At 40.5% G+C, this 23,961-nt stretch overlaps 1 protein-coding gene across 1 annotated transcript in view; it reads left to right on the forward strand.

Moving 5' to 3' along the window:
• The window catches only part of LOC147690174 (cholesterol 24-hydroxylase-like), a 284,595-nt gene that overhangs the window by 205,538 nt on the left and 55,096 nt on the right, over window positions 1-23,961 (forward strand). The window contains exons 11-14 of the mRNA XM_086937768.1: window positions 1,130-1,214; window positions 8,545-8,655; window positions 17,864-17,952; window positions 23,375-23,441. Coding sequence (XP_086793894.1) covers window positions 1,130-1,214; window positions 8,545-8,655; window positions 17,864-17,952; window positions 23,375-23,441 — 352 coding nt within the window. The remainder of the gene's footprint in view (window positions 1-1,129; window positions 1,215-8,544; window positions 8,656-17,863; window positions 17,953-23,374; window positions 23,442-23,961) is intronic.

Here is a 23,961-nt window from a genome sequence, read left to right on the forward strand (position 1 = left end):
AGACAGGTCTATGTCAGGCTGGCAACTAAAGATTTTAACTTGTTTATTTATTTATTTAGTTATGTATTTTTTTTAGTCCTCATATATGACATAGGCAGGAGACACAATCTAAGAGCGACCATGGAAAGAGCTCAACACGACCATCATTGATTTTACAATCCTTTGACCATCTTTCTTAAATCACTACTAACTTCATCAAACTGTTAAAGTTGGAAGCCAATGTGGGTGGCCGCGGGCCTGTTCCAGCGGAGCAGGTGTGCTGCAAGCGACGACAGAGAGCCTGGGTTCGCCACCCCAACATATGCCCGGGTGCGACAAAACCCACTAAAAGAGAGCCTGGGTTGAGTTTCCCGAGGTCTGCTGGTGCTAATTCTTGTTGCTAACAGTTAGAGAGGGAAGAGCTTGTGGTCGGCACGCTAGCTGGCCGCCATGTTCCCCTAAAGCTAGAAAGCTTTGTCAAGAACTTACATAAGGTGTTATACACAGTTTGGGCCTTATTTAGAATTTGGCGGATGGAATAGTCCCTCAAAATATGGTAGATATCCCATCGGCTACATTACAAGTGTCATAGGCTATAATGCACTTGTCATATGGTGGACAAGACATCCTTCATATTTGTAACGTAGTATCCTGTCCACCAAATTCTAAATAAGGCCCTTTCATGTAAAAACATGCTGACAACTCATAATGGTGGTGGCATTCATTATAAAGGAAATTACTAAAAAAAAATGAAGAAAATAATATAAATAAATTAAAAACACTAATCTGTTTACAAATAATATGTTTGGTCTCTATTAATAATGGTTACATGTCACAATAATTAATTGAATTTTTTGTATGTTTCCCCTGGGTTTTGGCTTATAAATTGTTGTTCACTACTGCTCTGGTTTCCCAAAATTAGCTTATTTTAGTCCCTACTGGTAGTGAATATATTATGAGTAGGGGTCCCCGTATTTTCCAAAATTCATTGCTTACCTTCCAGGATTCTTGCAGGTGGTGCACTATCTGCAACTAGAATTAGGAAACTATGAAAACTATGCAAAATTAGTTACAATGTTTTTGAGTGAAATGACTAGAGTATGGTTCTGTATAATTCTGTAAATTAAATTTCTATTTTCCTTTATATCAGACTTCAAGCAGAAGTTGATGAAGTAATTGGATCAAAGATCAACGTTGATTACAGTGATCTCGGAAAGCTACGATACTTATCACAGGTACAGCAGGCACTGTAGTCGATAGTATATGCGGAAAATGGTAAATATAGTCGTATCCAAATTTTGAAAGGAATAATATGTTCAGTTAAAGGGGGGATGAGATTCTAAAAGCACAGCACAGGACCCACTCTCTGATCTTGGTTGTGAAGGGCTGTGCAGGATGAGTAGAACGCAAATCCCTTTGTCTATTGTACCATGCATAGATGTAGCAACGACTTGCACAAGGCCAGAAGGAACAGACAAACACTATTAAATCAGTCACTCCAACTATGGTATTAACTAAGAAACTCTTTTGCTATATTGCGTTAGTCACTATGGTGTGTTTGTCATGGAATGGGAGGATTAATAACTTAACACCATCGCTGCTACAGCAAATCCCCCTCTGTGCTGATGATTTCTGAATCCCATTGTTCATGACGAGCTCAGCTCGTCATGAGCACACAAGCAGTGTACTGCATGACGAGCTGAGCTAGGCATGAGCATGGAAGGGGTTAAAAAATAGACAATCAAAACGTTCAGTGGCTCCGTGCTAGACCTCTCCTCATGCACAATCACTGTATTTACTCTGAATTGTTTTATGCCATCAAAATATGTTTAGTAAATACATCTTGTTCACATATGAATGAGTGACTTGTATCAAGGTGGATGAAGCATCAAATGGAAGGTAAGCTAAAACAAAGCCAAGTACGATAGCTTAGAAAATGTTAATTTATGGATCCTGTGTAATTTGTAAAGCTGAGCGATCAATAAAGTAATAGCTTCGTAATGTGTTCCTTAAAATATGGAGTTGTACCTAATTATTTTCTCTTTCAGTGTGTTTCATGACTATTGAGTGTGTCCTGGGCATTTATCTGACAAGATGAAAGTTGTGTTGCATTCGTGAGTCATACTGTAACAAAATACAACATTTATCCTCTTAGTTACAAAGCATTCCTCTTATTTTAAATGTAACGCTACCAGTGTCCCAAAGTTACATTTATTAATTGAAATTGATTTATGTTTTATGTAAACATTGCAATCAAAATAGTATTCCAGTCTCACCTCTTTAAATCTGGATTGAAACTGCAGCTGTTATCAGATCGTATGGGAACAACAAAAAATAGCTTTTAGAAGCAATACTGAGAGAGTGACTTCCGTTGCACCCACGTATTGATTGCATTTAGTGCAGTATTTGGGTTGGCAGGTGTTTCTGCGTTTCTGTTGAATGAGTGCACGTAGTGCACTCCTATTGGTTTGTGGAGTTGTTCCCCTCAACTAACATGGTTGCCCCTTTCAAATGGGGATGCTAGTGCAAAGCCACCAAGATGCTATAATACTATTTGCTAATACAGTTTTAGTTTCCCAATGCTGCAGAAACCATCAATATTACTGCTGGCAGAATGCATCATTATTTACACTGGTTCTTTTTACAGGGTCATGTAATCCAAATACAGTAACTGTTACCTGCCAAAACATGTGCTCTTTTTAATTTCAACACAAAAAGATTGTGGACGGAATATTGAACATTGTCAAACATTCACCCCCAGTCACAGATCTGGGTTTAATCCACCGGTATTTTGAAGTTTGGACCCATCCATATGCAAATCAGCCTTGACCCTGTTCTCCATGGGAACAGTCCAGCCTGAACTGCCAAACCTTGTCCTCCCTGGACCAAAAAATAAGCATCCTGGGCCTGGTTTCGGGGCATCACCCCTCATCTGCTAGAATAGCTTGAATTCAGTGGCAATGTGAGCAAGGGACCCACTTCTGGGCATACCCTGCCAACTTAGGGCGAGCAAAGCAAAAAACAAGGAGGTGCTGGACGGAGTGCTGAAACTTTTGAGACACTCGGGCCCCAGTCACTATTAAATCTGGATTGAATCCATTATTGTTCTTTAGCTCACTTCGCCACCCCAGTTCAGACCCAGCCATATGCAAATCAGACTTGACCCTGTTCCTCATGGTAACAGTCCAGCCCAAACTGCCAAGCCAGGTCTTTCCTAGGCTGGAAACAAGCTTCCTGTGACCAGTTTCAGGGTAACACTCCTCATCAGCCAGGCTAGCTTGAATCCAGTGCCAAAGTGAGCAAGGGACCTGTGTCTGGGCATTCCCTGCCAACTTAGGGTGAACAAAGCAAACAGAAGGAGATGATGGATGGAGCGCTGAAACTTTTCAGACACTCACGCCCAGTCACTATTAGATCTGGGTTGAATCCATCATCATTATTTAGCTCACTTCGCCACCCCATTTCAAACCCAGCCATATGCAAATCAGCAATAACTTTGCAGTCGTATATGACATTTTTACTGACTCCGCCCTTTGTTTTAGGTAATTTGGGAACGTATATCTACACTTTTCAGTAATACACTAGTAAATGGTGATTGGCCAATAGTAGTAAAGTTATTCAAAAGTGTAAGAGTAAACCTGTAAATGTAGCTTTACTCATGTGTATGTTTACCTTTGTGAATAGGGGCGTAATTGTCTACAACCTAATACATAGAGTGGTCTTTGAGTTAGTCAATTGCTAATAATTCAATAGCTTTCTTGTTCATCTCATTTCCCTTCTCCTTATTTAGTGGCTTTTATCCCTATTCTTGTGTTTGTCCTGCCTTTAGAGCATAGCTGGTTTGCCAAGTGGATCACTTATATCAGCCCACTGCTGACATCAGACAAGTATTTGTAAAAATGTTGTTTTGGAACTCCATGGAAGTGCATGTCTTTCCTTGCTCTCTCACCCCTGTCTGTTCTTTCCCCTCACATCCAAGCATGCACACCCTCTGTTCTTGCTTTTCCCCTCTTTCCCATTCATGCAGCCCCTCTCCCGCTCTTACTTTTTGTTATTTTTAGATTTAAGGAATTGCAGCTGCACTCTCCTGAAGAAAATTTGTCAATTTTATTATTTGCTCTCCTGTACAAATATTTTTTCAAAATTAATTTACTGTTTAAAAATGTTTGGCACACACCTTAAAATGGTGCATTTTAGTTAAAATAAAATTGATAATGTTTTATCAGCCTACATAGAGAAATAATCTTGAACTCCCTAATTTCTCTTGTGCAAGTGTATGTAATGTGTATAACACAGTGACACCAAATACCACTGTGCTTGCTTGTTATGAGCGATGCCTAGAATAGAGCATTGCTGGTACCCCATCATCCTTGGCAGCTTCTTTCCCTGTTTTAGTCTTTAGCCCTTTGTCTTTCTGATCTCTCTTAAGTGTTTATACTTCTGTTGCTGAGATTATTGTGGTGAATTACTCGAGGGATCGTGTGCAACACTAGTGATTCTGCATGCCTGTTTGGCCATCAGAAAGCAAGCCGGCAGGCAGGATGAGCTGCTGCAAAAACAAAAAGGGTCTGACTGTGTGTTTTGTTTTGTCGATTTTGATTTCAATAGCCCTCTAGAAGATGACAGCCCAATCATTCCAGTGGCACTTAGACCTATTTTGGTGTTCCTGTAACTGAATCTCTAGAGATGCCTCGTTACTCTAATATACCTGTTGACATGATGGTATTTTGTAGTCTGTGTCCTGACAGTTAGTTATAGCCTGATCTGGCTGTTGATGCTTTGTACCAACCTCAACTAGAGAACAGCACCTCCAGATTCTACTACTGTAGTGTCATACTACACTATGACTACTGCACAGGAGAAGAGATGTGAGGTATGTGTTGTTTCTAAAGACCCATGCTTATTTGCTGCCAGCTTGCCTTTCACTGGTACGAACGAGTTCCTGGTCAAACCTATGGAAGTCAGACCTCCGGAGCTTTCCAGCGGAACGAACGAGGTAACCAGGCCAGCTAGTGGTTGAAGGTTTTGGCTTACATATAAGAAAGTCTTATAACTTCTTGTCACTACATTTTAGGATAAATTCACAAATAGCATATTGTTGAATTCATCAATACCATTCTAGGAAGTCCTTGAAGTATATTTTATGATTCTCCTAGCAGGAATTATTTGTTAATAACTACGTGCCATGTTAACCTATGTGGCTGGTGATTTGAAATAGGGAAAATGACTTGGGAAACTTTTCCAACATCAGGGCTTATAAAGCATCTTTTATAAGGAACCTGCTTATATCTACAGGACCCCACACCCCTGGGATACCTGGGGGAGACATTAAGGGTTCTGAATATGTAAAATTCCTCAACCTTGGTTCCCTCTGCAGAAAATCGCAAGTCATAAAATGCTTTATCAAACTCTAACCCACCACCCACCTACTAAATTAGGCCTGTATTTTGAATTCATGTGTTATGGATTCAGGGCAAGTCTCGAACCCTGATATGGGTATTCTTTCATTGTTCCTTACCAAGAATATTAATCCCAGTGTGTTCTTGGAACCTGATCCTGTGCTACATCTTGTCATCTAAGTTATCCTAGCATGCTATTCTCCCAAGTGGTGTGCAAACTGATTAGTGTTTATCAATGTATTATTGTTTACAAACATACCACACAGTAGCTATGGCCAAATTATAGAGCTACACAAGGATGAGATTGAAATGGCTGATACCAATCCTGCGCCCACGTTTATGATCCTAACTAAATCCAGCTCACAAGGGCAGCTCCCTCTTCAAAAAATAGTCGCTGTTTTTTAGTGGGTTGATGCCTACTTGGGGATCGCCCTCCTGCACGATCCCAAAGCAAGGATCTACTAGAGAATGGTACTATTAGAAAAGGGAGATTCTCCCCCTTCCAATGACACCTCTCCCTTCTGAATTGGTGCTCGGGCTGAGAAATTCCCCCGAGCACCGATGCAGTTAATTTTCTCTGAAATGACGTCAGTTCAACATGATCATCATTTCAACCTAAAAACAACAAAAACAGCCTCAGTTGCTGGGAAAGCTCTCCCCCAGGTCCCAAGGTTAAAAGGAATGAAAGGAAATCCTTCTGGTGCTCATACCAGAGAGATGTCCTGCTGCAATTGCTGGACATACTGGATTCTTCCATAGCACCAATGCTCAGGTGCTTTGGACGTCTCCAGTACGCCCATAGCACATAAGCGGCTAAAGAAGAGTGGCCATGAATTGGGCGCAGCCTGCAGCCCTTAGTGAAGTGGTCAAAGATATGCAAGAATGGACAGTGCCAGAGGAGCTCCACATGTTAAAATTCGCTTATGTGCCACAAGATGCACTGTAACCAAATTATATGCATGGCTCTCTTCAGGATAATACAATGCTTAACGATAATTTTAATGGCTATCGAAAATGGTTAGTGCTGATTGTTATTCCTGTAGCATGCTCATCCCTTCCTGGAGCACCAACTCTTTCTATATCAATTGTCTTTTGATTTTTCTCATGGCTTTAAAGGCAGCAGAGGTGTTTTTGGATGAGATGTATCGAGGAAGATGAGAGCTGAGGAGGAGATAGATTGAGAAGATAAGTGAGGCTAGAGGGAGAGAAGAGTTTGGGCTAGAGAGAGATTGGTAGAATAGGAATCAAAAGGAAATGTGTTACATGATTCAAACTATGGAACCAAGCAACTTCAATGCTCTCAACTTTCACATTTAATTCAATCTTTTGATCTGGACAAATAATTGTTCTCCTATGAAAGCTTCCTAATATCTCAGCATTCACTGACTGTAGCAGGTTTTCAACATTTAATATATAAATAATTAATTCAAGCAATCCATTTATCACTTTTTTGTTTTCCTCCGCGAGATACCTTAAGGGCGTCAGTTATGCCCAGATGTAGGTTCCATACTCACTATGGTACACTGTACTGATGAGGTCGAAATAGGCAGGAACCAATCTGCTATTGCCTGCGTTCCCGTTTATAGGGGACCTGGTCTGACAGCTTGGGGTGTACTTTTCCTATTGGATGAGGATCAGTGTTGATTTGAAAATAGCTGGTTCCTGTCTGAGAAGGGGCACTGGGCAAAACAATTATGCACTGCAGTGCTTCCAAGATAATTTACATGGGGCTGAGATTAATTCACCAAATCCACCCTCGCATGTTTTGTTTATTTCATTAGGGAAAGAATGTTCATTTCACTCCTCAAAGTGCCTTTTCTATTTTGAATTTACACCTATGTGCCTTGAGTACTTTTATTGCCAGAGTACTGGAAGAGGAGTCTTTTTTCCTGTTGCCTTGAGCGTCAGAGAAGTCTGTAATTGGTCATTCTTTGCAATATGTAATGTGCTGAGAAAATGTAATTTACATGACAAAAGTTTTAATTATATGTTTGAAGCAGCCTGGGAAACACTTAAGGGAATGCCGATCTTTTGCATGCATGTGCAGACAGCGGTAACAAAGAGACAATTTCCTAAAGATGTATATATAATGCATTTTGTTGCATTAAATGCTTTATAGTATTGTAATATATCAAAAAGTTCAAAGTTCAAAGTAAGCTTTATTCGATTTTTCAGTTAAAATCATAAAAGCACTGCAAAGTCATTTATACATACAACATTTAAAAGTGACATGTGCATAATCAATACAAGAAAAACGCTTACTTGATCGTTAAAAAACATCTCATAAAATTCATAAAAAACCATAAAAGGCAAGCATTTCATTGATAACAGACAGCAGTACACGACAGGAAGATAATTTAATACAATGATTTTCTATATGTTATTACCGTTTTTAGAAAACATGAAACGGCGTAAACAACATGATCTCCTTCTAACTGTAACATTTTCAGGTATGCTGGTCTACATTTTCGAATCCCCCATCGCTTTAAGAAAGGCGTCAAAAATTGTTTTCTGGGGTTCGTGTATAAATTACAAAAGAACATAATATGAATATTGGACTGCACCGATGTGCTGTCACAAGGACATATTAGTTTAGTAGAGGACCAGTCATTAAGGTTAGGTAAGGTAACCATGCGGAAGAAGGAACCCAGACGTAAACGGGTCAACAGCATTCGGGGGTATGGACTCTGTACCAGGACGAGGTAGGTTTGAAGACCCTCGGTTGGTGTAATTGCCTGGAAATTTAACATTGTGCGTTTTGATTTTTCACTATTCCATCTGGTAGTTTCTAGATGGGTGGTTATCATTTTTTTCAGGGCTGATCTTGATAACCCATCTAGAGTTATAGGATTATCAAAAAACTCTAAATGGCCTAGTTCAGTGAATATGGATCTCACATAAGATAACCATTTAACATTAGCTGCCCCATCTAGAGCTAAACAATCTTCAATAAGGTCTCTGTTAAATCTGGCTTCCTGTGTGACCCAAACCTTGTGCCAAAGCAAAATGGGGGACATCTTAATGATGTCATTAAGGTATGTAACTCCTACCTCAATGTGTGACATATACGTAGAGGTACTTTTAGCCTCTCCCAAAAGATGACAAGTAGATTGGTTTTCACAACTATTTATTTAATTTGTAATATATCTTTGTTCTACCATTCCAGACTCTCAAAGAAGTGCTGAGGTTGTACCCAACAGCTCCTGGCACTTCACGCCGGTTAGAAGATGAACTAATCATTGAAGGAATCAGAATTCCTGCTGATGTTCCAATCATTGTAAGTGCCATCACTCTGTCTTCACAACAAGAGCATTAAACTGTGACATCTTTATGAATTTCAACATTTTAAATGTTTACCCTTTAACGATTTTGAGGCCTTCTCCTTACACAATTTTAAGGTCCTAATTTAAAAAATATATAGTAAATGGTGTTATCGATGGACAATACATTTCCTAAATCTTTTGGGGTGCTCCTTTTAAACATTATGGTCATCAGTTATAATCAGACAAGGATCCCAGCAACACATCTTAGCTTTCCTATTTTTTAGATCAGTTTCTACTTGATGGAATCTCCCTGATCATAACACAGTTCGCATATTTGTCAGAAACTGGGCTGACTTGGAAAACGGTAGTTGTTTCCTGATTTTTTGTATGCACAGATGTATCCTGGAATGGATAAATGTGTATGTTAGTTAAAAGCCCTCTAACATAGGCTCACTTTAGCTACCGACCCCTTAGACGTTTGGTTTAACTGCAAGACGTATGGGTTTACAATAGCATATTAATTCGCCCTTTGTTTAAAAAGGTGTATTTCACAGTTGCCCTGATCAAAACATTTCGAGACTTTCTGAATTGTATTTTGTGTAGAGTTAATTTTCTTCCTTACCCTGACCAAGTACTTTAACGTTCTGCTTGTTCAAAGTTGTGACCTCTTCATTTGAACAATGAATTATCCAATATTCCTCAAACCGGGCAGTTGCTTACATTGTTAGACTGCAAATCCATACACTTACAGAATCTATGTCTTACACCCATCTCCAAAGAATATCCCTCACTGTTCCCTCATTCAACAACCCTCTCCAAAATACTGAGGGGCCGATTACGATGTTGAGCCGACTTGTGTCCGCCTGATATCGTCTCGTAAATGGGACCGACCAACCGCTAGTCAGCAGCCCGCCCTCCTCATTAGGATGCAATCGAACATTGTTCTGTTGCATTCCAACATGTCCCTATGGGAGCATGCATTGCGGCTGTAAACCAGCTGTAATATGTGCTCCATAGGGAAATGGCAGGTGTTGTTCATCCCTGAACCCCGAGTCTGTTAATTCGTCTTCATGACGGGAACTTTACCCATGTTTGCTGGGGAACTCGGGTCCAGGTGGCTTTTTAATCAATAAAGGTGTTCGCCAAGGATGTGTTTTGGCGCCCACTTTATTTTCATTATATATTAATGATGTTGTCTGGCATCTTTACTTCTATTCAACTCATGGGCTGGGGAAAAACCCTATATTACTTTTTGCTGATGTTACTCTGCTGATATCAAAAACTCCTAGTCATCTCCAAACAAGTGTTAACTCAATTTGAATTTTTTTCTCTGTCTGCGGTCTTCAAATAAATGCTGCAAAGATAAAGCTCACGGCTTCAACAAACATAGATCGTTTAAAGGCAGGTTAGCAATTGGTGGTGCACACCTCCAAATGTTTTAGGTCTTTAGTCAAGTGGGTATTACCATTGCTTTGAATGAGGCATGTAAACCCCAGATAGAACTTAGTGAAGGATCTGCTATGCTATCTTGCAGTAACACAATTGCTCTGGTATTACAAATATATGACAGCAAGGCTGCCAGTTCTGTTCTTTATGCCACCTAGTTGTGGGGGCTCTCTAAACTGGACTCACCGTCTATCTCAGAGAACTGATTTCGAAGGAATGTAATCCAGTTACCCCAAAGCAACACAATTTAACACCTATTGATGGATATGGGCACGCGAAACCTGGCAGGCAGAGCATGACATCGTCCTCTACTGTCCTGTAGGAGATCGTGGCTACAAAGAGAGCGATCTCAGTATGCCCTGGCTCTCAGGGACTTGATGGGGGCAGACAGATTCCACAAAATACCCTGGATTAAGCAAGTCGAAATGCTATTGCAGGCCAAAACCTTGAGAACTTTGGAGATAATATTAACTCCACACCATCGCTGACTGCCGATTTGATAAAGAAACAATACTGGCATTCCGTTGTCCACAATGCTGTAAGTGCAAGCCTTCATTACTCCTTAGTTAGATCTTTTATTTTAAGTGCAACACTATTCTAGGACGTTATTGGGATGCCATTACAGCGTCCCTAAACCAAAAACTGTATCTCCAATTTAGGGTTGGTATGCTACCCCTTAAAACGTTTAGTACACGCTCGGTTTTGGGTGATGATTCTTTATGCCCCGTTTGATACACCACCCATGAAACAATAGGTCATGTCTTATTTGCCAGATACGGATTAAAGCAGTTTGTAGGTTACTGGGCACAAGAAGTCGCCTAGTCATTTTAAGAATCCTAAAATCAGATCCAAATTTGGTTTATGCCTGTACAGTTGCTAAGTTTCGGGGAAAAATGTGGGTTATCAGAGCCAAAGTTATGACATCTGATGTTCACTGTTTGTTTGTGTCAAAATATTATTAGATATGGTTCGACATTCTGTAGTATCTAGCATGAGAAGTATTGATACTTAATATCAGCTCTCTTTTATAACTACCTATCGGTCACCATCCAGACTAGCCCTAAATATGGGCCGGATTCATGTCTTTCACCTGTTGGTTCCTATTATCTTTCTTGTATGTATGACCACTTTAACGAAGGCCTCTCATGCATTTTATGACATGTATATGAAATGACTTGTGTGATGTTTTTTATCTATTGTTTTATCTGTAAAAAAAATGTCACTGTGTTCTATCGGAAGTATTTTTACAGTTTTTCTGACAAAATTGTTGCAAAGAGTGATATTGATGATGAGTTCAACCCTGCAATAAAGAACTGCGGATTGCTGGCTATTCCTTTATTGGTACTATCTTTGCTGCACTCATATAAGTGCATTTTACATGTAGGGGGGTGTATTATTGATGTGGCAGACAGTTGTAGGTTATGTATGACTGAAAATTAACTTTTTGAGACAACCATTGTCTGAAGCGGTACTTCTTTAACAAAGCATATGCAATACTTCAAAGACATGATACATGCTCAAGGATCGTCCAGCACATAAAACGAGCAATTGCTTTAGTGTACAGTTGTCTCACCCCCAACTCTAGGGGTCTCTGAAGGCCAGCACCTTGAAGCTTGCAGTCTAACAAACAATTGTGTTCCCCTTCAGGCAAGCTAAATGCAGACCTATAAAATATTGTAATACCTGCTCTAAATTGCATCAAGCAAGCCTGATTAATAGTTATGCCCGCCCCTCTCTAGAAGTATTTGAGGTGCGCCATCAGGGATGGCAGCTTGCATGTACTTCGCACTGCAGACAAGTGCACATAGGAGCCAGAGTGCACTGCATTGACAGATTGGATAGGTGTAGAGGACTCTGCAGGAAAGAATGTTTCCAACATTTCTTCTGACCTAGTATTAAGCCTAGAGGTAGGCTGGACAGTTTCCACCCAAGGTATCAAGAATTTTGACGGGTGGTGAGTGTGGAACAGGAGGCAAAGGAGCAGCAACACTTTCACCTGTTTTTTCATCAGCGGTGACAATCCTGCTGACCAGAAGTAAGATGAAGAACTAAGAGCTGTATGTTGAAGGCTGAATGTTGATGCATTCTGGAGGCTTGGAGGATGACTTGGGGGATTATTGAATCCTGGTTGGCTGAGTTATACACCCAGGCCAGGCAGGAACCACCACTATAGTCCGGGTAAGCTAAGTAGACACTAAGAGATAGCCTTTGCCCACCCTGTGATAGCTTGGCACAAAACAGTCAGGCTTATCTAAAGAAGCAATGTGTAAAGTATTTGTGTAACACAAATATACACACACACACACACTAAAAGAATGAATACACCACAGAAAGACTCCACACCGTTTTATAAAAACAGATTAATATATTATAAGCAAAACAAGACAAATGTGACAAAAATCCAATAAGTATAAGTCAAGATATGAATTTTTAAATCATAAGAGTTCTAGCGCAGAGAAACAATAAGCGCCAATGGGGGTTATGTTGTCGTGATGCACCTGCACAGTCACAAGTTGAGGTCCACCATAATGGAGCATGGGCCGGCTACAGGGGCTCACTTGGGCATGCTGGAACCAGTACCTTGGATCCTGGGGTGCAGTCTGTGCGGTGAGGCTTTGCGGGGCTTCCAGGCATTGGTTCCCTGGAGCTCTCAGCTGTGCAACGAGGCTTTGTGTGGCTTCGCATCATCCGGCGCCAGTTCTGGGAGGTTGTGCAGTGAGGCTTTGCATTGTTCGTGTCTGTTCCATTGATGCAAGTTATATGGGTCAACTCCAGTGAACCAGGAACAAGAGCAGGGTTAGAGACTTTGATATCCCTGAGTCTCAAGCAACAGTATGCAATCTAGCTAGTCCTTGGAGCACACTTGGAGAAAAGAAGTCAGAGTCCAGCTCTCCTTCAGCAAAGTCAGAGAGCAGCAGGCAGTAGGACAAGAAACAGAAAACAGACTTTCCAGAGCAGCAGTCCAGTTGAGTCGTTTAAGCAGCACAGCATTTCTTCTGGCAGAAATTCAGTTACAATTCCCCTAGTGTCTGATTTTAAGGGGTCAGAGACCCAGTATTTATATACAAAAGTGCACATGTATCCCTTTTAACTCATCCCTGTCTGTGAGTCTATCTGTGGGGGGTGACAAGTCCTTTCTGTTGGGGCTGGACACTGTTTATTCAAGTAAATTGTTAGTCCCCCCCCTTCCATTATCCCAAGGCAAGGCCATCAGAATGTAGATGACATAGATGGGTACTTAGACACACCTGTCCTTCCTGTGGGTCAGTAACTGTGGCATAACATTTCCAAATATATTGTGTTATCCCAGAATTAATAGCGTGAGCTTAGGAATCTATGGACTTACCAGCATGGTAGGTACATGGCAAGGGTTGTAAGGAACCAGGCGCACAAGTTAAACGTCGACACTGCCATTGTTGATAGCAATCGGGCCAATATGCAATTCTTAGATTACCATTTTTAGACTTCTATGCTAGTTCGGTCATGGCTCTTAAAGCCAATTTTATTGACACTTTTATCTATATAGCAACTTTTAGGAGAATTGACTCTATAATTGATATCTTGCACTTGTTCATGACTCCTATTGCACCTTACCGTTCATACTGTACGCCAGATTTTATATTTCTTCTTGTAGTATCATGAATACATTGTAATTTTTAAATGAGTTTTAATCAACTCCATCATTACAAAATGGGTTGTTTTACGTCTTTTGTACAGGTGTTTTACTATGTAGCTGATTGCAAAGGTTTTTATTAATCAAGCAATAAAGAGATTACTTACTATCCTTCCTGTGTTGTGGCTGTCTAGAGGGAATGCCAAAGTGTAGCTGTCACTCAGCACAGACGTATATTAGAACAGACCACAAGGCACACAACTACAAGCACAGAGAAAAGCCCACTTTCTAAAAGTGTCATTTCGAAAATAGTAATGCTAAATCCAACTTTACCAGTAAGGAGGATTTGTAATTACCATTCCAAACAAATGAAACATGGAAAAGCAAATCTCTTCTTTGATCAGGAATTACAGCTTAAAATATTAAGGAATTTCCAATGCTAACATACAAGAGGAGTAGGCCTCATAGTAGTGAAAACAAAATAGGCGTTTTGTCACAACCAGGACATGCAAAACATATCACTGCATGTCCTACCTTTCATTTACACAACACCTTGTGTAGACTTCCAAAAGAAGTTCAAAGTACAGAAAGTGAAACATTGAAGTTTAAGGTTCAGTGGCACAGTACCTTACAGCATCAAGCAGACAAGTCATCTAGCAGAGTTCCAGTTCTGTTTAGAACAGTCTTCCAGCTGTGCCAGAATCAAATATATACACAATATTTAAAGGGAAAGCGACCAGGGATAATTAAATACAGATAAAACAACCTTGCCCTTAGGGCTGCCTAGGGCCGATCGTAGGGGTGACTTATGTCTAATAAAAGGGGACTTTCAAGCTTGGCAAGTAGTTTTAAATGCCAAGTCAAAATGGAAGTAAACTGAACATACAGGCAGTGGCAGGCCTGTGACAGGTTTGAAAGGCTACTTCTGTGGGTTGCACAAACAGTGCTGCAGGTCCACTGCATTTAATGTACAGACCCTGGGTATATGATATACCACTTTACAATGGGCTTACAAGTAGATCAAATATGACAAACAGGTGTGAAGAATTATACCATATTTAGAAGAGAGAGCACAAGCACTTTAGCACTGGTTAGCAGTGTTTAAGTTCCCAAAGACCTAAAGCCGAACAAAATAAAGTTACAAAAAAAAGCGGGTGAGGAAGGCAAAACATTTGGGGTGATGCTTCAGAAAGGGACATTTTCCAATATACCCCTATAACCTCCAGTATTTAAGGACACTTTACCCTGTCAATCTGTGGCTCTGTGAGGTTTGTCTGAGGACTTTTACAGCTTATTTAATATTCCTCTTCATACAGAATACCGTCATTGTCTCATTTAAATCATGTAATGGATGAAAGAGCAGGTAAAATGTATTCTTTGTGACTCCAAGGAAGTTATATTCTGTATTGGATTGTGGCAGGCAGTTCGTTAGTTTCAGCCTATCTATTGCTTTTTCTTGTGTTACAAGGTTCCATGATGTCCATAGCAAATTGTGCACACGTGATATGGAAGAAATCAGTTTTCCCTTTAGTGCCTCTGGTCTAAAGCTAAAAGGACCTTCTCCTCCAAAAGGACTTCTTACCCCTCTCAGAGGCAAAATAGTATCCCAGAATAATTTATGCAGGGCATAGGTGAGGCCAGAAAGGGAAAACAGAACAAAAAATGGTGTAGCACATAGTGCTTTATATCAGCAATGTCATATAACGCCAAACTTACCAAACCTCGAAAATATAGAGCATGAAATCCAGGGCTAATCTCCTCGATCAACACAGTATCACAGGAAAGCCAAAGCTCCTGCAAGATTACAGTCCCCACTGGCCCTAAGAAACTCAGACTCTCAGATGGTGTTGACTGTTCAAATGTAGAAACTTCTCAAGCAAGGGCCAGCCTCAAGAAGACTGTTCTATCTATCCATGAGAGGACTCAAAGACTGAAAAGAATATTTGCAATCGAGAGAAAGGTGGAGAGGGCAAGGGCAGTTGAACCCAAGCAAAGGCACACTGACCAGAAACGAAGACACACCTAGCCTCTGCAGGGAAGGATCCCCAAGGGCAGACCATGCAGATGGCCATGCCACTCCAGGAAAAGGAAGACATGTTCGGACTAACATTTTCTCTGAGGACTTCTCCTACAAGGGCTGTTCTTACTGGGAGGTTTTAATACTGATCTCTGCCCACAAAATACAACGGCGGGCCTCAATAAGGGTCCAGATCAGTGAGAGTTCAGTAACACTACATCTTCTGTTAACGTTCAAACCTCAGTCATAGATCCACCACTGGAGACATAGGTTAACCTTCCAAGGCAGACTCTGCTGAGCCAGACTTCATACACAAGAAGAGGGGAATGTCCTATGAATCCATGCAGCCTCCTCCTGTAGGAGTGCATAGTCTGCCATTAGTTATCTGCGGCAATGCCCACTCCTAAACAGGTAGGTAATCATGGCCAAAGGGGATATTTTCATGTGGGGGTTCTGAGACTGAGAAATATTAATCTTTATTCATTTTCACATTTTTAATCTATGCACCCAAGATCTGCAATAAGATCCCTGTGTCCCAACTTTGATTCAATGCAGAAAAGAGTTGAACTATCACCTCTTTAATGAACAATATATTACAGTGCATTAGCCATCCTCGACTCAGCTTTCTTTCCTGGTACTCAACGACTGTAAACTTACCTTGACCATGTACAGAGCTCTGCTGCCTATAGAAATACCATATACATACAAAACATGTATTTTCTTCACTGAACATGTAGGCCCAAGCCCTTGCAGCACACACTCTTTGGCTGTCATTTTAGACCAGAGCATACATCTGTGAAAGAGGATTGTCTGCCTTTAAAGCAGAATTTGTATCCTTATTTATAGGTTGTTTGAATAGATATGTGGGATCTATTATTGTACAGTCTTTACTATTAGTGTAAACGCTCTAAGGAAATGCAGTGAGCTCAGCTTGCATTACTGATTACTGATTTGATTATAAAAATGTCTATAATTATTCCAAAATGTAAAAGTCTGGGGCTGTTTGTAATCCTTCCATATACCCCATGATTATGTATAAATACATACGGAAACCCAAATCTAAGGCTGATGATTATTGGCTTTCAAAATGAAATGTTCCCTAAAAAATTTGCAACTTGAAAGAAGATGTTGCGCTTAACTGTTTTGTAAATTTAGACACCATTTCTCTGAAGCATCCTTTAGTAAAACAGGTTTGATGCATGGCAGTATTTTAAAAAAGATTAGCAATAGAGAATAAGCTTCATTTAGTTAAACATGTTAGATGCATGCCAATATTTAAAAACAGATTAGCAATGGCGAATAAGCCTAAAGACATTCTGGGCAACATGACAACATGTCAGGAGACCGATTCTTAAAGAAATTCACAAAAGTGCAACCCACAGGTATATGCTTGTATTGGTGGAGATTTACGCTTTTAAGGAATTCCCAATAATTTACAAAAGTAGCCCTGGAAACCGTACTCCTAGCAAACGTTTGTGAATTCCATTATCTTATGAGCAACTACACGTGTATATTTGTTCAAAGCAAAATCTGCCAAGTGATTGCACGTTCAATTTCTCTACACCCTCTTTTTTCCTAACGCTGGAAACTGATTTACACATACCCATGTCAGGGGTAAGTTTCCAACCTTTGCCAGTGAGGTAAGAGATTGGAGAAGAGTTGGTGAACACCCTTAAACATGTAGGTTTGTGGTTGTGCACCAAGCCATAGGGCAGTCCAAACCTTGAACTACTGCATCCGGCCTATTTACAGCCCAGATATGTAGAGTTGCAGAATGGTGGCAAAATCAGTTTTTGTATACAAACCTACTAAATGAACCCTGGCATAATTGATGAACCTATTATCAGACATCTGATATAATAAGAACACTGCCATAGATTGTCACTTCATAGCAAAGAACGAACTGGGACAAATGCATTTATTTTACAAGAGTGGAAGGTTTCTTAAGCATAGAGTCAATTGGACAAGTAAATATTTTAGTAAAATTCCACATCCCTGCTATTTTATTTTATGTTAATTATTGTTGTGTTCCATTATGTTATGTTGGTTGCTTTTAAAGTGTATAAGGTCTGTCGAGAAAAGGTCTATTGAAAGGGCTTACCAATAATGATTACATTGGAAATTATGTGCATGCATTTATTTACAGCTCAATGCATATATCATGGGCCGGATGGACAAGCATTTCAAGGACCCACTCACCTTCGACCCAGATAGATTTCATCCCGACGCCCCAAAGTAAGTATTTTGCCAAACATTGAGAACTGACTCCAATGATCTAGACATTTGTATAGATCCTGTTGCATATCATATTTATTGTTTATGTTCTAGGACATGCTGTTCTGCCTGTTTAGATATTATGAAAAAATATATACCTTCAAAGAGGCAATATTAATCATGAAAGCCCCAAGATACTGATTTATTGATGTATTTTTATATATTTGTATTTTTTATCTAATTATTTTTATACATTAGTTATTGCTTCTTAGGCATGAGCAGCATAGTTGACACCCACTTCATTTTTAGTTTGAAAAAATTGTTGAATATTGAGCTGTTCTTCCAAGTTTTGGTGGTATTCTTTCAGTCAATATAACAATTGTGAGATTAATACTGAAATGGTGCTTAAAGGCGTTCTGTTTAATTCACCTTTTACAGTGGTACTTTTAGATGTGGAAAAAGCTTTTGACTGTCTATAATGGAAACATATGCTGCTAGCTTTAAAATGGGATTGGATATTTTTTTGGACAGCTATATTTTGAATGATATGGTGAACCTAAAGTTAACTGTATGGTAACGCTAATCTTTCAGCTCATTTTCATCTTCACAGTGTTAGTTACCTGTTAGGACTGCTCCTTTTTTCGTTATAAAGCCATAAGCATTTTCACTTGGATTTTTTAATGGAGCTAGAACCTTGAAAATAGATCTAATTAGAATCTTATTGGGGACAAATCAGATATTTTACATTTGAATACGTATTTGTTAAAGTTATGTGGGATGAATTTAATGTTGTTTGGAACAGTTTCAAGATTAATTATCATGGTTTGTCTTTCCACTTCAGTTAAGAATAAACTCCAAACTAATTTGATAATATTAAGAAAAAGATTTGCGATCATTTTTAGAGATGATCGCATTTATTTCTTTATTGGTGGGCACAGTAGACAATATCAAAATGAAATTTGTAACTACATTTTAACTACTATTTTATACCATATCTCATTGTTACCTATGGACATAACCAGATCCTTTTTTAAGTATTAGTTTTACAATTTCCTTTACAAATATGCTTATTTTATAATATATAAGCTATAAACAATGAGCAATGGCAAAGATCCCTACACACCGAACTTGGCCACTATGTATCAGTTGTCAGCGTAATGCTGTTAAAAAATCCTCAAATATCAAATTGGGTAAAGGGAAAAAGGAGGCAGAATTAAATCCCATTAAAAAGGACTCCACATATAGCTGCTAGCTTTAACATGGGGTTGGATATTTTTTTGGACCGCTTTATTTTCAATGATAAGGTGAGCCTAAAGTTAACTGTATGTTAACGCTAATCTTTCAGCTCATTTTAATCTTCACAGAGTTAGTTACCTGTTAGGGCTGCTCCCTTTTTCGTTATAAAGCCATAAGCATTTTTACTCCGATTTTTTAATGAAGCTAGAGACTTGCAAATGAAACTAATTAGAATCTTCTTGGGGACAAATCAGATCTTTTCCATTTGAATAAGTAATTTGTTAAAAGTATGTGGAATGAATTTAATAATGTTTGTAACAGTTTCAAGAGTAATTGTCGTGGTTTATGGTTTTCCACTTCAGTTAAGGATAAACTCCCAAAAAATTTGATAATATTAAGAAAAAGATTTGCGACCATTTTGAGAGATTGTCGCCTTTATTTCTTTATTGGTGGGCACATTAGACAACATCAAAATGGAATTTGTAACTACATTTTAACTACTATTTTATACCATATCTCAGTATTGCCTTTGGACATAACCAGATCCTTTTTTAAGTATTAGTTTCACAATTTCCAATTCAAATATGCTTATTTTACAGTATATAAGCTAAGTAACTAATTCAGTTCCTAATTGAAGTAGGATTATCAAAAATAATAATGAGATGGAGTGGAGAGAGGCAGAGAGATCAGAGTGAAGGAAGTGGGTACAGTGAGATAAATTTGTTTCAGGGAACAACAGAAATGGGAGCAGGGATGCATATTTTATGACTTTAATCATTGTTTGATTTATGTGCAGAAATAAAATTTCTTCAGTTATTAGTCAAGTTAGTTTCTTATGCCTGTCTGACAACTTAGAACGGAGACTGAATGCCGAGAACTGCTGGTGGATGTCCGGCTACCTACACTGTCCAGTGAAGCTAGGGAAAGCATGGACAAAGATTTTACGATCGAGGAAATTGAAGGGGCAATCCAAGATTTACAGTCCGGGAAGGCCCCAGAGCCGAATGGCCTATCAGCGGAACTATTCAAGAACATGATGAGCGTTTTGGCACCGTATGTCCTATCTATGTTTAAAGAGGCCAGGGAGGCGGGCTGTATACCAGTTGACCAACGCACAGCCACCATTGTAGTTATACCTTAGGCGGGTAAGCCCACAAACCACTGCAGCTTCTACAGGCCCATACCTTTACTGAATATGGAAGTCAAGGTACTTGCTAAGGTTTTGGTGAATCGCCTCACAGGAGTGATTGCATCATTAATACACCATGATAAGTCCAAGTTTATGCCACACCGGAGCACCAGATTAAACTTACATTGTTTGTATGCCATGATGCACCTGACTTCGTCCCGACCAGCTGAAGACGCATCGCTTTTGTCCTTAGACGCGCTCATGGCATTCAACAGCATTGAGTGGCACTACCATATAGCTGTCTTAGACCGATTTATGTTTGGCCCTCAATTTCAATCCTGGATCAGGCTACTTTATAGCTGCCCGTCGGCCAGAGATCTTGTGAACGGTTTTGTCTCCCGCTCCTTCACCTTGCACAGGGGGATGAAGCAGGGATGCCCACTGTCCCCAGTGCTATTCGTGTTGGCTCTGGAGCCTCTTGTGGTGTGGGTGCGGGCGGACCCGGTGGCCTATGGCATTAATAGAGGTGGGCAATGGGAGGAGTTAATCTCCCTGTATGCCGATGATGTCCTCCTGTACGTGACCAGGCCCAGCTTTACAATCCGCAGACTCCTGGAAATATTTCATATAGTATGGGGATATTCTGGTTATCGAATCAAGTGGGATAGGTTTCTTCTATTTATGCTCTTGGACGGCCCACCACCCATTCCCCCGAGGGGATCCAGCTTCAAGTACATGACCACTTTAAATGTTTGGGCATTGTAGTAAGCAAAGCTGAGGCAGAATTCATGCCCCAAAATTTGTTACCTCGACTTGAACGCCTGAGAAGAGACATGGTGCACTGGAGGATGTTGCCAGTATCCCTGATGGGGAGAGCCGTCTTTTTTAAAATTATGTTGTTACCGCATATGGTATACATACTCCGAAATACTCCATATAGGATACCCGATGGATTCTTTAAAGAGATCGATAGCGAACTGCGGAAGCTGCTGTTGGACGGGGCAGCACGAGAATAGTACTTGTTAAATTACAGCAAGGCGTATATAAGGGGGGTGTGGCAGTGCCGGACTTCAAGAAATATTATTGGGCGTTGCAATTGGTGGTGATAAACAACTGGGTTTTCGGTGACAGGAACTACCCAACAGATCGGGTGCATCATTTAGTGATGGGCTCTGGGGGTTATCCTGCCACTTTGTACTGAAAACTTGTCGAGAAGTATTTGCCCCCCATACAAAAGCAGTGTTGGATATGTGTTAAGGGGCTAATAGATTCCTGGGGTGGGATAATAAATTTAAGGAACACATTCCACTATGAGACAGTGATATGCTAGAGGAGGTCCAGAAATTGCAGGACTTTGGCAAATGGAAATTGCTGGACATTACCCATTTGGGGGATGTATTGCGGGGTCCGGCGATCATTTCATTCCAAAACTTAGTCTGAATTTCAGCTCGCGGAAACAGAAAGATATAAACATATGCAACTGGGGCACGCACTCCGTACACATATCCGTAAGGGGGAACATATCCTGGAATACAGCCCCTTGGAAGACCGGCTTCTATGGGATCCTATGCCTGAAAATGCATTATCCCTAACATACAAAAAGATAGTTAATAATTCACTGATTCCTTGGGGGTGCTCAGGGAAGTGGATATCGGGTTGCTGGAGAATGATGATTGGGTGGAAGCTATGCAAAACCAGAGAGAGGTGACAATCAGGGCACGATTCAGGCTCGTACAGTTGCGGATCTTCCATAGGTCCCACTCCACGAGCATGCTCATGCACAAACTTGGACGCATACAAACAGACACCTGTAGTTGGGGATGTGACAGCAAAGGTACCTTTTTATATATCCTATGGGAGTGCCCTGTTATACACCACTACTGGGAGAAAGTATCTCGGGTGATGTAGACGCCAGTTGGCATATACTGTGTGTAATGGGATAGAAGACATGGCAGAAATACCAAACTCTGGCTCATGGTGACTGCAATGGTTGGCAAAAGAAATATTTCCTGGGCGTGGGGGTCTGCCCTGCCGCCCAGGGTTGGCCAATGGAAGACCAACTTATACTGGTGTTGTACTGCAAAAAAAGTAGTATCTGAAGATTGGGGTTGCCCTAAGAAATGGGAGAAAGTGTGGCACCAGTGGGTTGCCTATAGGGGTTTGTAAAATGGGTGGGGGGCGGGCCGGCCTTTGCGTTGTGCAGTAACGTCTGTGAGAGCTATTAATGACGTAAGTTTGGTGATCTAATAACCTCATTGTTTGTGAAGCGGAATTGTATAACATGATGTCTTCATTGACCACTTCCTTTGATTACTGTACTGTATACTGCAAAACTGTATAATGAATAAGAAGATTTGTTAAAAAAGAAAATGTGAGAAATTGCTTAATGCCGGAAATAGGAGAGAAATTCCATAGAGAGAAATGCATCCTGACAATTACCTTAGTCACCTGCATGCCAGCTCACCTGTTGGCAGCGGCGACAAGCGTCGCCCCACTGGTTCAGAGCCATCAGCTGCAAAATAAAACAATATTTTATTATTGTTTTATTTTTCAGCTGGTGGCTGAGCCAGCTTGTGCAGGGAGGGGCTGGGCCATTGGAGGTGGGCATAGGAGTGGTTGGTGCACTTTTAAATGTGCATGTCAGTTTGGCCGGCCAAACTGACAATACCCACTTAGGTTTCTTCAACCCACCTGTTTTGCCAGTTGCAGAGGCAGCACAGCCTCCCTCTGCCTGAGCGAGCATTAATCCAGCCCTCTAAGGGAAATCCCCACGCTACTCTCATGCTTGAGAGCAGTGTTGGGAGTGGCTAGGGAGTCCGTGATGCTGTCCCAGGGACTGCTGGAAATAGATACTGGAGGCAAAAGAGCTCAAGGTGGCTGGCAGCACCAGGTAAATCCTTTTTTTTTTAATTATTCCCTTCAACCACGCCCTTCCCCATGCATCCCCCCTACCACTATTGCATGTTGGCAGGTGGCTATCACTCGGAATGTTTGGTATGGCCGTGTTGACTAGCATTTACCACTGTCTTACTGATATTCGTCCTACTCAATGTAAATATTGTTTGTTTTTCTCAATAGGCCCTACTTCACTTATTTCCCTTTTTCTTTGGGACATCGTTCGTGCATTGGACAAGCTTTTTCACAGGTGAGAAAATACATTTGGGATTCAATCTTCTATATTCAATGTGGATTCCACATGTGTATGATTATCTCAGCATTAGACTAGGGTAATTTTTAGAGGGGAAATCCCTCCAATATGCATAGTTTGTTGATTTTGTTTTTAAAGGATTATTGTGTGACTATTAAAAGCAGCCGATAATTAATACTACTCATCAGTTCATTGTAGTGGGGACCATTGCAGTTATGTAATTCTGTGGCTGTCGATTTTCCACATTATTGTGGGTTTACCGTACTTGAACGTACTAAAAAATATTTGCAGCTCAAACTGATCAAGAGGTACTGAAAATGGGCCACTCATGGTGCTGCATCTTAGCGGACTCTTGGCAATGGTTAGCTTGTCACCTTTCAGTTGTTGATTGCTGTATTCACGTGTGTAACTTACACTAATGGAAAGGGGCGACCACTCGGTCCCCCCGAACGTATGGCGGAGTACCACGATCCCCCCGGGAAGCCATCTTGGGCTGGAGGCGAGTCTCGGCTGGTAT

The sequence above is a fragment of the Lissotriton vulgaris genome, chromosome 9 (genome assembly GCF_964263255.1).
Source record: "Lissotriton vulgaris chromosome 9, aLisVul1.2, whole genome shotgun sequence".
In the NCBI taxonomy this organism is placed as follows: domain Eukaryota; kingdom Metazoa; phylum Chordata; class Amphibia; order Caudata; family Salamandridae; genus Lissotriton; species Lissotriton vulgaris.